The following is a 13,001-nucleotide window of genomic DNA, read 5'->3' on the forward strand; positions in this document are numbered from 1 at the left end:
GCATTTGCAAATTGGCTAATACTGAAAACACCATGAACTTGAATAATCTAGTTTCAAGATCTCCGGGAAAAAACGAAAAGATAATGTGCACATGTGATGTTCAGAAATAGGCTCTACCCTTCGAGTAACCTCGAGTGCTTGGAAACTGGATCAACTATGCCGCCACTCGGGAGCGGCCCCGTTCTGCGTACTTCAGCTTGGAACAACCTTTCAAAGTTGGAAGTCAACATTGGGCATTCGTTTCTCCAGTTCCATTTTTCATATTGAATCCATTCCGGAGACGCAATATTCAAGTTATATCCTCTCCGACTACAAATTATTACTGTCTAAGACCTCCACTAAAGTTCAAGTCATAAAGTTTCTTAACATAGTCTTAAATGCACATGCAATAGATCATCATAAATCAGTAACTTTCCACCGTGAACCTGAATATTCCATGCTATCTAAAATTCCTATGAAAGAAAGAAAACAGACCTCGCCCTTCTTCCAAACTCCGCCTTCAAAGCATTATACTCATCACTGGTTCTCAAAACCGCATCCCGATTCTCAATCGCCCTCCTTAAAAGATAAGCCAAACACTCTCCCATAGTTCCCCAAGTCGAGCACTTATAAACCTCCGGCGATCCATCACCCCCTTTGAGTTGTAATAGCGAGAAGCTGACTTCATCCGACATACCATGCAACTGACCAAAGCGAACAGGAACAGTAGGTAAACCCGCAGCAACACGCTGTTGATGAAGATTATGAGCATCGACAACACTGGCTTTATTATGACTTGCGAGGAACAAATTAACAGGAGGGAAAGTAGTCTCCACGCCGAACTTTCCAATAGTCTGTTTCAAAGCTCCTTGGGCAATACCGTTATACGCCGCATCGGTATCTTCCTTTGTATCGTGAATCAAGGATCGTTCATCGGAAGCGATGTATGCACCACGGACAAGCTTCAGACCGAATGTGAAGCCTTCTTGTTGGGCTACTGTCATGTGTTTTGAAATTGTCTCCGGGGTACTCTTCAAATAAGCTTGATAGGTATTATAGATCAGGGCGTATCCGTCACGATTATATTTTCGCATGAGGTCTAGCGTGACACGGAGGATTCCTGAGAGGAAGTGGTGAGATTCGGCGTCAACGAGGATACGGACGTTTCGTTCTTTGCATCGGGTGCAGATTTGATCTAGGGCTTCGAGCATTTGGGGTGGTGGGAGTTCGCCTTTTGAGAAAGCTTCTGTTACGGTTGGACCGGCACCGGTTAATCTAGACTGGTTAGCATTGGATCTGGTAGATGGGGATGAGATGGGGATGAGATGGGATCCAAGCATACTTCACGGCTAGGTAATCACCATCATCTAATTGTTCCACTGTCTCAGCAGTTCCCTTTCTCCACGCCTCGATATTGGCACACTGGGCCACGAGGGGATGAGCAGGATCATTATTCTTTTCCGCTTCCAGCGCGGCAATTCCAAGTCCCTGTTGGGTATTTGTGCGATGATCGAACACAGTTTCCTTAGCATAAGTCATGATCACACCACGGAAACCCATATCCTTAAGTTCTCGGATAGTTGCTCTTGTTTCCGCGTCTGTTTCACCAGCACAGAACTGTTCGTAGAATGTCTTCTTCAGAATACCATGTAGAATGGGATTACGATCCACATTCAAAAAGTAATTTCCGTCCGGCTTGGAGAGGATTGACATAAGCCAGAGGGAGCATCTTAATAGTAGTGGCTTCGAGGAGATAGTAGAAACCAGTAACGAGCGAAGGAGTACCTTCGTAGGAAGAGCTGATAGAGGAGGGAGGGTAGGTGAAGGTGGACTGGTCTTTGTCTTTGCAGCAACTTGCAATGTAGAGGAAAATCGAGGTCGATTAGGACTCGGAATGGTAACAGTGTGGGAGAGTATACCAGACTTTAGGTTGTTTAAGAGGACCTCGCTAGCCCTTGGGCTAGGAGCCTTTCCAACAGACCAGAGAGTCATTCTTCGGATTCAACAATTCAAGATATTCTACTCCTCTACAATTCCTGGTGTACGAGCAGCTTATTTATCGTCTATGATAACCCCGCCTATCTATTCTCACCCCGCGATATCTACCAGATTCACTATCAGCCAGTCTCGGGTCCGTGTCCGACAGTGGTATCGTGGGGAATTGCAACCATATCGAGTGTTTACACAGATAGCTGTGTGACGACCGTGGATAGGGTATAGCGGGTTCATTTTCCATTTTGATAGAAATCTCTTTGTCATGTGTTCAGGTGATTCTGCAGGGTCGGGAGGGTGACCGGGCGTGGAAGTTTGGAACCAGCCCGGGTATGGCTGTCGGACGGCCTACCCGTTGATATGAAGCATAGATGGGTCGGGGATACCTTGCGTCCAAGTTGATGATAATTGTTTTCATGTCATGATGATTAAACAGAGTTATAGAATATGCGTGGCAGTTAATCTTGATCTAAGATGCATCTTTCTCTCGAATGGCAGAGCACTTGGGTAGTCCATAATTCCAAGGTGAAGATCATCGAATTGTGCAGTATTGCTGATAGATATCATATTCATAGTCTCATTCAATATTGTGATGTACATAAGATTCCTAATGATGTTCAAACATGACAGACCCAACGCCAATGCCACGAGAAATCAAACAATAGGGTATGTGTTGAGAATATTCAAAAAATCCAGTAATCATCCTGTGCAAGCCATCCAATATCCTACCCAAAATCAAACATTAAATACAATCATCCGAACATGATTCATGCAATTCATTCCAAACAGAAACATTATGTGGTAAGTTATGTGGTAAGGGTCCATCAAGGTCTGGGTGTGGAATTCCTTAAAAGTCCACCGACATCCTGTAGCTCAACATCCACAGGAATTGAGACATCGGAGGCGGAGCGGTAAAGGGGAAGGGTATATGATAGAGGTCGGTTGGTCTGATGAGATTGTGTGGTGGGTGAACGGGGAGTAAGAACACCCAAGTCTTCGAAGAACGCTCTTCTCCCACGAGCCAGGCGGCCAACATGGTCACCAGTTGGAGATTGAGGACTAGACGGAGCAGTGTGGGGATGTTGTTGTGGTGGAGTATCTTGGTTCAGAAGGCCCCCAACATCGAAAAATGAGACACGGCGAGAAGAGACAGTGGAGGGCGATGGGAAAGGCCTCTCGCGTGGGGATTGGTTCGTTTTGATATACTCATGTGGGCTCACTTTCATTTCCAGACTGTCGGAGGTGGATGCATGGTCATCACCAGAGACACGTTCTTGGTTAAAGGACCATGCAGGATCAAGAGACCCAGTATGAGCACTAATTATCGGGTCTGGTGGTGGCTGGGCTGCAATAGCTCGAGGATGAGATTTCTGCGGATAAAGCTCAGGGTCGAGTCGAATACCCAGATCTGCTGCAAGATCACAATCGCTGCCCCATTGATGATGCATCACCGTATTTCGGCGAACGGTTGTATTGTCCATACTTTCACTAACGGACGCGGACCCGATTTCACGCTTGTATTTAAGTTTCTTAACCCCACGGTCGCGGACGAAAGAGCCGATGACGAGAGCATTGGAAACTGCGGTTGCGGCGAGAATCTCGAGCGACGCGATAAGAGATCGATATGGTTGATTTCCGTGTCGTTCGATGACTGATGGGACACGGTAACAGGTGATTCCGACGAGGATTAGGGAGAGGCAGAAGAGAATGACGAGCGCTAACTTTCGTTTGAGCGGCATTTGGGACATGAGGATGATCGGAACGGGGAAAGCGATTAAAAGGAGATCGGTGATCACATCGCAAGACCCCATAGTGATTAACTGCGCATAACCACATCGACAAGATGGACCGGGATCTGGAACCACCTGCCAATAGTGATTGAACGGCTGACATTCAGCCAATGTTGCGATCACCACAGCGACCAACGTGGATGCTAGAAAGAAATGCACCAAACGCAAGAAATTCTCCACCGATCTCCTCCAGATCATACCCGTGACTCGTTTAAGGAATTCGCAGACGGTGAGTTTAGCTGTCCAGATACTAGATTCGATGAGTATGACAGATCGATGGTAATGCAGTTATCCGGAATCCGGGGGAGGGGGACAAGATCTTACAAGATTGCATAAGAGATCCGAGCTGCCAGAACCAGCTTACTTCCAATTTCTCTTTTCGATATTTGCTCTGCTGATAACCCACTTGCCTGCACATTGTTTGTTCCATAGACCAGGACGAAATGGACCAAGACCATACGAATGAAAAGAGGGATCATGCTAAGCATCATAACTTTATCCTCTGGGAAGAAACGCTCGATACGAACATAGCGACCACACAGTCGAACGACGATAATAACGGCGGAAAAGATGGTGGCCCACCAACTCATCAACAGAGTCGGGTTGATCTCATCGCGGGATTCGTAGGCGGGAGGGGATTGGGAGTGGAGGTCACGCACCACCAGAGATGACTCCATGATCCCCACCACCTCCGCCAGTCAGCTATTAGGTTATGTAAATCAAGCTCGATCTGCTGTAGCTGTCGCTTGAAAATCAACAAGAAAATAGAAGCTGATCTTTACATGTCGCACGTGAGGTATGTTGTATTTGTGGGGCGAATTGGACTAGGGGCGGCGAGCCCACTGATCATTGTGGAGTTAAGATGGTGAATCGTACGAGAAGTTCAAGTTTGAAGGAAACTCGGTGAGTCCCGGACTAGCCCGATATATATGAAAGGAGTAATTCAGGCACTCGGAGCATCTGAAGGCAAAAAGAGAAAGGAAAACATTTGAATGATAACGAAAGGAACCAGTAACATGTAGAGTGCTAATCTTTCTGACCTATGATGATTATGATTATGCCCCCAAACTTTTTAAACCAGTTTAGACCCAGATGAGCACAAAGTATCCACGTCTCCACGATAAGAGGTACTTGATTAATGACCGTTAACTGGTCCACCGGAGTCCGGGAGCTTTGACCTGTGGATCTGATCAACTTCAAGGTGGATATAACCGAGAATACGAGTAGACAGGGCTGTGGCATTGTATAAGAGATCCACCGACATTTCAAGGTCTCTTTGTTCTCTTTGATGATATCACGAAGATGAAATCAAGTTCAACAAAGATGCAGTCTGGTTCATGATAGTAAAAACTTGACTGGCCCCCAGCTTGAATGCAATCCCGATGATATATCTGAGGTCAGCTCCTAGCGCGAGTGCTATTTAGAGCCTCGAGGACTCGAAGAATCTGAACGTGAAACTCCCATCTCGAAATATACCCAGATAGGGTCCATATGTCCCAGCCGCAAGGGCTCCTAATATTGCATGTGAAGTTAGCCCCAATCTGTTAAATGAGGCTACTATCTGAGCTGTTCGTTGAGGTCAACTGTGGTTTCAGAGAGTAGTACTGGCCCGGAATCTATGATGAATCAATCAAGTTAGCGCCCATGATCAACTTATATCGGCCAATAGAAGACACATGATGATATCTTGGTAGGGAGGACTCAAGTATGGTTGGAAATATCGTGGAGTACTCCAGTGCTTGGTATCGGAGATCAAATTCATTTAAGGAGAAAGTCCCGAATGTGGCAAGTTAAAAGATACGATTCAGCCTCGGAACACGCGACCAATTTCCTGGATTAATTACATTCAAAATGTCAATTACATTAATTCTGATAAGCTATGTGGTTCCTGAGATCTAGATCGTATTTTCGTTCTAACTTCTATATATTTCATAGATTCTGTACTATATTCAATGACGCGTAGTGACTCGTAGATAGGGGGCGGATATCAATTTAGCCAACTACTGCAGCCGCTGTCTCTTCCCGTTGCTCCTCATCACGCACGGACTGAATGCTCACTCCCCCGTGCAGCCCAGCTAACACATTACGAAGCTCTTGCAAGAACTTGCTGACCTCCGCCTCCGTACCAATTGTAATTCGCAGACATCCCTCACATCCAAACTCCTTTCCACGGAATCGAACAACGACTCCGCGCTTCTCAGCCATCGCCTCATACGCTGCCAACGCAACAACATTGCTAGGCTTCCCCGCTGCATCCAGCATTTCCACCAACAGGAAATTCGCGTCCGAGCCACCCAAGAAGCGGCCCACACCGGGAATCTGCGGCAATTCGCGGAGCAAACGATCGCGCTGCGCGACAATCTGTTCACGGTAACGGTGCATGACTGCCATGTTGGGACCAGTCAGAGCAGCGCTGGCGAGGGCACTAGTCGGGCTGGAGATATTGTAAGGGGCCTTCAGACTGTTCAGAAGACGGGCGATCTCGGGGCTGGTGTAAGCAACGCCAAGGCGGATACCTGCGAGACCGAATGCCTTGCTGAGGGTTTGCATCACAACCAAGTTAGGCCATTCAGTGACCCACTCCGCGAGACTGGAGCCCTCCACGGCGAAATCAATGTATGCCTCATCGACCACAACCACACCGTTCCATGTTGGGTGTTCCAGAACCTGGCGGATATCCTCTTTGCGGATCAAGTTCGCGGTCGGATTACCGGGGGAGCAGATATAGGCGATCTTGATGGAGGGATCGTTCGAAAGGGCGGCCTTGACTTTCTCTGTTTGCAGCTGGAAGCCGTTGTCCACGTCCAGTGGCACCTTCACGATATCGATATCGTTTACCTGCGCGCTGACGCTGTACATTCCGTAGGTCGGTGGGCAGGTTAGGATCTTATCCTTGCCGGGTGTGCAGAAGCATCGGAGCAGGGCATCGATGGCTTCATCGGATCCGACACCGACGAAGAGGCTCTCGGGCTTGAGGGTTTTTTGTGTGTGGTGGTGGGTATTACGGAGGTCGCAGAAGAGCTGCTTGAGCTCAATCTGGTGACTGAAGTGAAAAAAAGGTATGATTAGATTTGTGTAGAGCAGAAGTCGGGATCGCGATCACTCACGGATCGGGGTATCGGTTCAAGCCTAAGAAGTCAATCTCGGGCACATTGCCAGACTGTGAGGCTTTCAGGGCACCCTGGTCATTCAATGCCAATCCTGGACCGTAGGCGTTCTCATTCGCATCCAAAAGGACGTTTGTCCCATCATCTTTATAGTCACTGACCGGTTAGCGCGACATCGGAGAGCAAGGTACAGGGCGATCATACTCTCTGGCACAGCGATAAGGTTGCAATTGGAGGATATTAGGTCGAGCGCATTTCGACAAGTCGAATGGTGAAGTTCTGGATGCCATTGTGATTGAGGGTATCGTATAGAGGAAGATACTGTCAAGAAGCAAAAATTGGTGGGGGAGGCGGGGATTTATCGTGATTGCGGAAGCGGAATCGAGTCATCGACTACAGTGACTCAGACTAGTAGTAAGGACCTTTGGAGTCATACTGCATGCAAATCAGAAAAAGATAGAGATTGGAGAGAATAAATTCAATTCAAAAGTTGACTGTACTCAAGAGTGTCAAGCTATATGATAGCAGCTTACACACTGCGCGAGATCTGCAAACTGGCGCAGTGGGACTAGTACTCGGCACTAGCTGAGTGACCAGTTGACTATATTAAATGAATCCATCAGTCCGATCATGAGCCAGAAACAACAGAAATTCGAGATCTGCAATTGACCTGATATTTCTTAGTATAAATTGATTCGAACGAAAATCATAATCATGACGGCGGGAGTCATGTGATCGGCGATGAACTTAACCGACGGATATTCAAGTCGCCATTTAAGACGTTGACCATCATGACAAGGCAATTATCGAAATCTACTATATCTAGCTCATCAAGAGCAGTAATTCACATTGAAATGCTCGCAATCAAGACATGAGATACTGCCCTCTGGCATCAAATGTGATATCATGCAACTATCCACTCGTCATGAAGCTTTCCGCTTCCGCCGACAGTATACTGCAGACGCGACAGTGTTACTGGTAGGATTCTTCGCAGCTGGCAAGAAGACACTGGGAATTATTGCCTCAGTAGCCTTGCGCCGAAGATTCATTGAATTTGACTCGTTCTTTCAAAGAGAAATCCACGCCTCGCCGCAGGAGTTCATCGCGCGTCATGGATTGGCGCGATACCGTGAAGTGGAGCTTGAAATCTCGCAAAATATTTTGACGAAATACGACAAAGGATGTGTGATTGTTGGTCTAGGCGGATCCGCTAGTCCTTCATTGCAGAAGCTCTTGAGTGAGTTTGCGCAGAGTCATCCAGTCGTTTACGTACGAAGGGATGAGGCAGAACTCCGACATGCTATCTCTGTGAGCCCGGAAAAGTTTGAACGCCTCTACGAAGTTGGAAATGCGTTCTTCGAGTCATGTTCCAATTTTGACTTTTTTAATCATACTCAACACCGGACTGACCGGGCATTACCGACTTATTTGAAACTCAAGGAGACTGAACGCGTGTTTGTGACCTTTTTACGACGCATATTTGAAAAATGTCATCGTGAGATGTTTTCTGTTGATCCATTTTCTACGTCACATACATATGCGTTGCAGGTGCCATTGGTCTGGCTAGATGATACAACCCAGGATCTGGAGACGCTTGAGACTGGTGCCGATGCTATTACGGTGGTGATCAGTCCTGAGGATATGGGATCAACTCGAGTTCAAGATCGGCTTTTACGGCATATTGCAACTCTGAGGATGGGCTGCCGAGCTCCAGTCATCATTGATGTGGCCGATTCACAGGGTGTACCCCCTGATGGATATCCCTGGCTATTGGAATTGATTCTCCGCCTAGCCCCTGACGCCCTTATGTGCTCTTTGGAACACGCGGAAGATTTGATGACGAAATTGAACTTTTCCAAGGGCAGCACGAAGGTCATTGGGACTGTCCACGAACCGCTGCCAGTTGGGTCTATAGGTAGATCTATGGATCCTGCGGCTCTTCTTCAGCAAGTCAATCGATTGAAATTCGATGCGCTACGTGTCACTGGCGAATCTACTTCACCGAACGATCATCTTGAGACACTATCATTCATACGCGACATGCAAGCCATTTCGGATCTACCAATTATTGCATACAACACGAGATCACTAGGCCGTGCGTCTGTCTGCTTAAATCCAACTCTTTCACCCGTCACATTACCAAGCTCTACTGGCGTTACATTATCGGAGGCACAGCGAGCACTCTCCGCATGCTTTCTTCTCCCGAGTAAGAGATACCATATTTTTGGCCAAGGGGTCAAGCACACCTTATCGCCAGCCATGCATAATATGTGTTATTCGACAAGCGGCTTACCCCACACATACCATGTTTTCACCTCACAGAAGATCACCGAAGTCGAACAACTCTTGGCCGACGAATCGCAAGGTGGAATTACCATCTCACTCCCCTTCAAGTCAGCAATCATACCCTACCTAGATGAGGTCAGCCCCGATGCCCGGGATATGAATGCGGTGAACACAGTAGTCCTGGAACACAAGCACCAATCCAATGGCGACATCACCATCATCCGCAAGGGCTTCAATACCGATTACATCGGGATTAAAGATTGTATTTACAAATTTCTATCTCCAGCTAATGCTGTACGAGACGGCACATCAGCGCTGATCATCGGTGCTGGCGGCATGGCCCACGCGGCAGTTTATGCATGTTATGAACTCGGTGTGAAACATATGTGCATCTACAATCGCACACCTGAGAATGGTCAGAAACTCGTTGATTACTACCATCAATGGGCGCAGTCCCGAGGTACTAATTTGCATTTGGATGTTCTTCGCTCTGCTGAGGATCCTTGGCCGGAGGGTGTCCGTCTCCCCACGATAGTCGTTGCGTGTATCCCCCCGTATAAGATTGGAGGGGCGGATGACGGGCCGGTTGTGTTCAAGATTTCCGAAAAGTGGCTGGAAAGTCGAACTGGGGGTGTATTTGTGGAGGTAATTATCCTCCCTTTCTTCCATTCGCAAGGTTGTTAAAGTAACTAACTGACTATTCATCTAGGTCGCATATGGTCCATTCAGAACTCCATTGATGGGGCAGATAAATTCAAGGTCCTCGAAGGGATGGGTAATGGTTGATGGGCTGAAAGTACTCCTCGAACAAGGTATTGCGCAGTATGAACTATTTACGAAGCGACCAGCACCGGTGCATGTAATGCGACGTGCAATTCAGGAACAGAGTATAAAATATGGGTATATCCATGAATAGTATTCTGTACCAGGGATTCAATTTAAGTCCGAGTGATTTACATGCCTATCAAGGGGGGCCGAGCCGAAGTAGAAACAGCAATTGGGGCCAAAAAACAAGATACAAAGAAATTATAATTGATCAAATGATATGAGTTAGGCAAACCACAAACCATGCATAAGTGCATGTAACCTCTAACCCCTTATTTAAACCAGGCGTCCCCTACTAGTAGCACCTGAGAAATTTCCATCTTACTTCAATTTCTTCCTTTCTCACCTCTTCTTATCTCACCCATCCCACCATCATGACCGTGACCAGCCCAGAATTCGAGGTGAAAGTAATTTCCACCAAGGAAGAATATGCTCGTCTAGTCGAGGTTCTATGGGCAGCTAGTGCACGCCCATACAAGTATGTCCTTCATCCCCACAATTCCACAACACCTAACACTTTATTTCCTCCAGTCCCGTCTTTACCGCCATACACCCAATCAACGGACACACACCCGAAGATCGCGCCCGTGACAAAGCACTAGATACCGAGATACGATGGAGTGCTCATGAAAAGAACCCAAACTCGCATTTAATCTACGCGATCGATAAAGAAACAGGCCGAGTAGCCGGAGGATGCGAATGGCTAATCTTCAACAAGAACCCATTCCCGAACGGACCGCAGCCTATGAAATGTACCTGGTATCCCGAAGGCACAGAGCGAGCGGAGTACGCGGAGGTGATGCTCAATCAAGCGTTTTTCCCACGACAGTGCTGGTTTCAGCGACCGCATGCGGGGGTTAATGCGATGGGGGTGCATCCTGATTATCGACGTAAGGGTGTTGGGCGGTTATTGATGGAGTGGGGACATGAGATTATTGATCCGTTGGGATATGAGAGTTTCATTGAGGGAAGTCCGGTTGGAAGGTGGCTTTACGAGAAGTGTGGATATCGGAGAGTCATGGGCCTTCATGTGGACTTTGATAAGCCTAATCCAAGTGATGAATGGTTGCGGTTGATTCATGAGTGTAAACCGCCAGGCATTCTATTACTTTGGAGACCTCCACGTGGAGAGTGGACGGAGAAGGTGCCTCCTGGTCCGTGGGCCGTTACTGAGGAGACTTTTCAGTAGACCTTATATGATTAATGGGGATTACATTGCTACTAGTAGAGGGAGTCTCGATGATAAATATTTCTCAACTGCTCAATGGACCTTCGATACTATGATACTATGAATCATGTGTCATGACCCTTCTCCATTCTTTCAATGTTGAGTGAGCCCATGCTCACAAAACATAGATGCGAAGATAAATCCAGATTTCCTAGCTCCGAGTCTTATGGCCAACCTTGGAAGTGGGACTAAGTGATAAGTTTTCGCAAAAGTAGAGCATTCACTGGTGTAGCTATAGATAGTAAACTATATACAAATAAAAATACATGTTGAAAAATAAATTCGCTACCACAATGATTATGGGCCTCTCCGGCTCCTCCTCAACTTCATCGCCCTGACAAGTCCTGGTAAGCTATTTCAATCCTATCGCAGTCGCCAAATTGACTTATTGTTGTTGAGTATTTTTTTTATACTCCAAGTCATGTACCCCATGGTAGTGTGTCCTCAGCTTTGAGGGTGTCGCAAATCTTCGCGTGTTTAGACAACCAGGGAATCTGCATCATATTTCGCCCTGATAGATAACTGGTTGATCTATCTTCATCCGGGGGAGGTTCTGGATATCCTCCTTCTGAAGGTTACTATAGGATCTAATAAGTTAGTTATCTGATTCCCTTTGTTAAACCAGGGGACTTGTTGCTTTTCTCGGTGCTTTCCGAGGCTTCGCCGCATATACTTCGCGGTTTGGATTTGGGGGCATTTCGCCTCATGGCGGGTAAGACCACCACGGGCTGCGAGAAATTTGTGGCAGAAGCGACATTGAACTTGTTTGCCTTTTCCCTTCTACATTGTTGAGGGGGTCGCTCAATGTAATGCGCGTGTCGTGCGCCTGACGTTTTGAACTCCTCTCTGCACCCTTCTTCCTCATAGTGGTATCGACGAAATACCTCTCCACGATAGGTGTTTCAATGTTCAAAATGGTAGTAACACCCTAGCATGTAGATAATGATCCACGACATTTCCGCTCCGTAGGTTCCAGGTCCTAGGGACAATCTCGAAACCCCACAGAATCGCTAAAAATGATTATTAGTATCCAGTAAATAGCTTCTATCCATAGAACGTACGGTTACTCATTTGTCGAATCCCGAACCAGATATCTCTGCAGTTGTGCGTCTAGTATTTCCCCATGGATTTATTGTGGCCCCGTTTCTCAACATGAGCGAGCGGGCTTCTGGATGGGGAAAAAAGTAGAATCGAAATGTATGGACTGTGTCAATGATATGAGTCTCGACGATGACCTTGAGAGTGGCATCTCTCCTATTCGATGCTCGTTTTAGGTTTCCTTCCCTTCCAAGAGGACTTTAGAGTATTTTTCAATTGCAACATGGAGATGAGAGATGACAACCTCAGCTAGCCATTTTCCTATATAGTATCTCTTTATATTAGTAATATGCACTCTGGAGTTTTAATGACTTGAAGGAAGTATACTCATATTCACGGGGTAGAGCGGCCTGAATCTTGCTGCGTTCGCTCTTATCAAGAGCCCAGAAATCGTCGAAGTCAAATGAATTCCCTAGATTGTTTCCAGGGACAGTTTCCCATGCTAAGCATACGACGAAACCACCAGGAACGAGACCATAATGATTGTATGGCTGGTACCTGTATGCTTAGGTCCAGGACTCGAGGGGTATACGAGCCTGGTGGTAGCGGAGGATGGAGAGAGAGAGAGAGAGGACAGTAGGAATGGGCGTATCATCTTTTTGATAGTTCTCTTCGTTGACTTTCTCGAGAATGCGCCACTTCTTGCTCTGCAGTCTGTTAAATTCGGTGCCAGTGGACATGAGGTGGCTTGAAACC

At 46.9% G+C, this 13,001-nt stretch overlaps 5 protein-coding genes across 5 annotated transcripts; 2 read left to right on the forward strand and 3 right to left on the reverse strand.

The window, feature by feature from the left end:
- Nucleotides 1-452: 452 nt before the first annotated feature.
- N7483_012980 (proline dehydrogenase family protein) lies at nt 453-1,971 on the reverse strand (the record flags this gene model as incomplete). The annotated part of the gene is made up of 2 exons (XM_057096407.1): nt 453-1,254; nt 1,322-1,971. The coding sequence occupies 2 exons, from the start codon at nt 1,969-1,971 to the stop codon at nt 453-455; spliced, it is 1,452 nt and encodes a 483-aa protein (XP_056942378.1).
- Nucleotides 1,972-2,795: 824 nt separating this feature from the next.
- On the reverse strand, nt 2,796-4,450 carry N7483_012981 (putative integral membrane protein Pth11-like; the record flags this gene model as incomplete). The annotated part of the gene is made up of 2 exons (XM_057096408.1): nt 2,796-4,011; nt 4,086-4,450. Coding segments are annotated over 2 exons (1,581 nt in total), but the record flags the coding sequence as incomplete, so codon positions are not given.
- Nucleotides 4,451-5,753: 1,303 nt separating this feature from the next.
- Nucleotides 5,754-7,158, reverse strand: N7483_012982 (histidinol-phosphate transaminase; the record flags this gene model as incomplete). The annotated part of the gene is made up of 3 exons (XM_057096409.1): nt 5,754-6,804; nt 6,869-7,024; nt 7,073-7,158. 3 exons carry the CDS (start codon nt 7,156-7,158, stop codon nt 5,754-5,756), a joined length of 1,293 nt encoding a protein of 430 aa, XP_056942380.1.
- Nucleotides 7,159-7,774: 616 nt separating this feature from the next.
- On the forward strand, nt 7,775-10,070 carry N7483_012983 (putative pentafunctional AROM polypeptide; the record flags this gene model as incomplete). Its single annotated transcript, XM_057096410.1, has 2 exons — nt 7,775-9,799; nt 9,864-10,070. 2 exons carry the CDS (start codon nt 7,775-7,777, stop codon nt 10,068-10,070), a joined length of 2,232 nt encoding a protein of 743 aa, XP_056942381.1.
- A 283-nt stretch (nt 10,071-10,353) lies between these two features.
- N7483_012984 (GNAT family N-acetyltransferase) lies at nt 10,354-11,168 on the forward strand (the record flags this gene model as incomplete). Its single annotated transcript, XM_057096411.1, has 2 exons — nt 10,354-10,457; nt 10,511-11,168. The coding sequence occupies 2 exons, from the start codon at nt 10,354-10,356 to the stop codon at nt 11,166-11,168; spliced, it is 762 nt and encodes a 253-aa protein (XP_056942382.1).
- Between the last annotated feature and the right edge of the window lie 1,833 nt (nt 11,169-13,001).

This window comes from Penicillium malachiteum, assembly GCF_028827825.1.
Source record: "Penicillium malachiteum strain IBT 17515 chromosome Unknown utg000005l:1.0-9002435.0:326005.0-9005861.0, whole genome shotgun sequence".
In the NCBI taxonomy this organism is placed as follows: domain Eukaryota; kingdom Fungi; phylum Ascomycota; class Eurotiomycetes; order Eurotiales; family Aspergillaceae; genus Penicillium; species Penicillium malachiteum.